Below are 1,133 nucleotides of genomic sequence, written 5' to 3'. Positions count from 1 at the left end.
GTCACTTCCTACAACTATCAATCCACCTTAATTATTAACGATTATTAATATCTGGGCTTAAAGGTTCATCCCAAAATATTTTTTATTCGTACAACTTCTGGGGCTAGCAGACCAATATCAGGATCCTGATTCAAAGGAATCCGCGCACAAAAACGACCATTCTCGAGTCGAGACATATGATTGAGAAAATGTTCTTTACATTTTCTCTCATCGACTGAGTAATGTGATGACGGTGATGAAAATATTTCTTCTAATTGACAAAAGCGCTTTAAATTACTTTCATTGTCATAATCAGAACGAATACGTTCATCTAACGCTTTTACAAAATGACGACGTACATCACTTGACGGTAAGGAGATGCGACTATTAGCAATTGGTCCTAATATAATCCATCCTAACTTTGTTTCAAAGAGCATAGGCTTTTGATTACCTAAGACTATTCTTTGCGACTCTAACAAATCCCAAAAGAGATCAGCGCCTAGCAGCATATCAACAGCGCTCGGCTTAATGTAGGATCTGTTAAACGAACATTGGAAGGTAGTCTAAGATTAGAAATATCAATCTGACGGCTGGGTACATTATTTGTTATTGATGGTAAAACAAGACAAGAAAAGTTGAACATGAATCTTTCGTTTAAAGACTTCATATTAACACGACAAGTTTTACCTACGTGTGACGTCACGTTATTGATACCCAAAATTGTTTTATCTATCTGTTGAGGTCTTAAGTTTAACCGGGAAAACAAACTTTCCGTCATGATACACGATGTACTACCACTGTCAAGAATTGCCCTTACAACATGTTCGCAATTATTATTGTCATATACTTTGACTAACGCGGTAGAAAGTAATACCTCAACTGGCTCTGTAGAAGGTACGTACGTTTGCTGACAAAGATTGACCATACTGGTCGACATTCGACGCAGACGATGTTGAGGGGGTAGAATCCACCCGTGTTTTCACATTCTCATTACGTAAATTGTTATTATTACGGACCGGTTTCCAATCACTTACATGAATTAAACTATTGTGACGGCGTTTACAAACGTTACAACCTGGTTTTCTGCAGTGATTAGTATAATGACCTGACTTAAAACAACTAAAACAAATCTTAAAGGTTGGCAGTATCTTAAA

At 37.0% G+C, this 1,133-nt stretch overlaps 1 protein-coding gene across 1 annotated transcript in view; it reads right to left on the bottom strand.

The window, feature by feature from the left end:
- Positions 1-592: 592 nt before the first annotated feature.
- The window catches only part of LOC106111652, a 2,113-nt gene continuing 1,572 nt past the window's right edge, over positions 593-1,133 (bottom strand). The window contains exon 2 of the mRNA XM_013293792.1: positions 593-1,054. Coding sequence (XP_013149246.1) covers positions 855-1,054 — 200 coding nt within the window. The 3' untranslated portion in view covers positions 593-854. The remainder of the gene's footprint in view (positions 1,055-1,133) is intronic.

Source organism: Papilio polytes, unplaced genomic scaffold, assembly GCF_000836215.1.
Source record: "Papilio polytes unplaced genomic scaffold, Ppol_1.0 DF824158.1, whole genome shotgun sequence".
Lineage (NCBI taxonomy): Eukaryota > Metazoa > Arthropoda > Insecta > Lepidoptera > Papilionidae > Papilio > Papilio polytes.
This window is presented reverse-complemented; position numbering and strand designations above follow the sequence as displayed.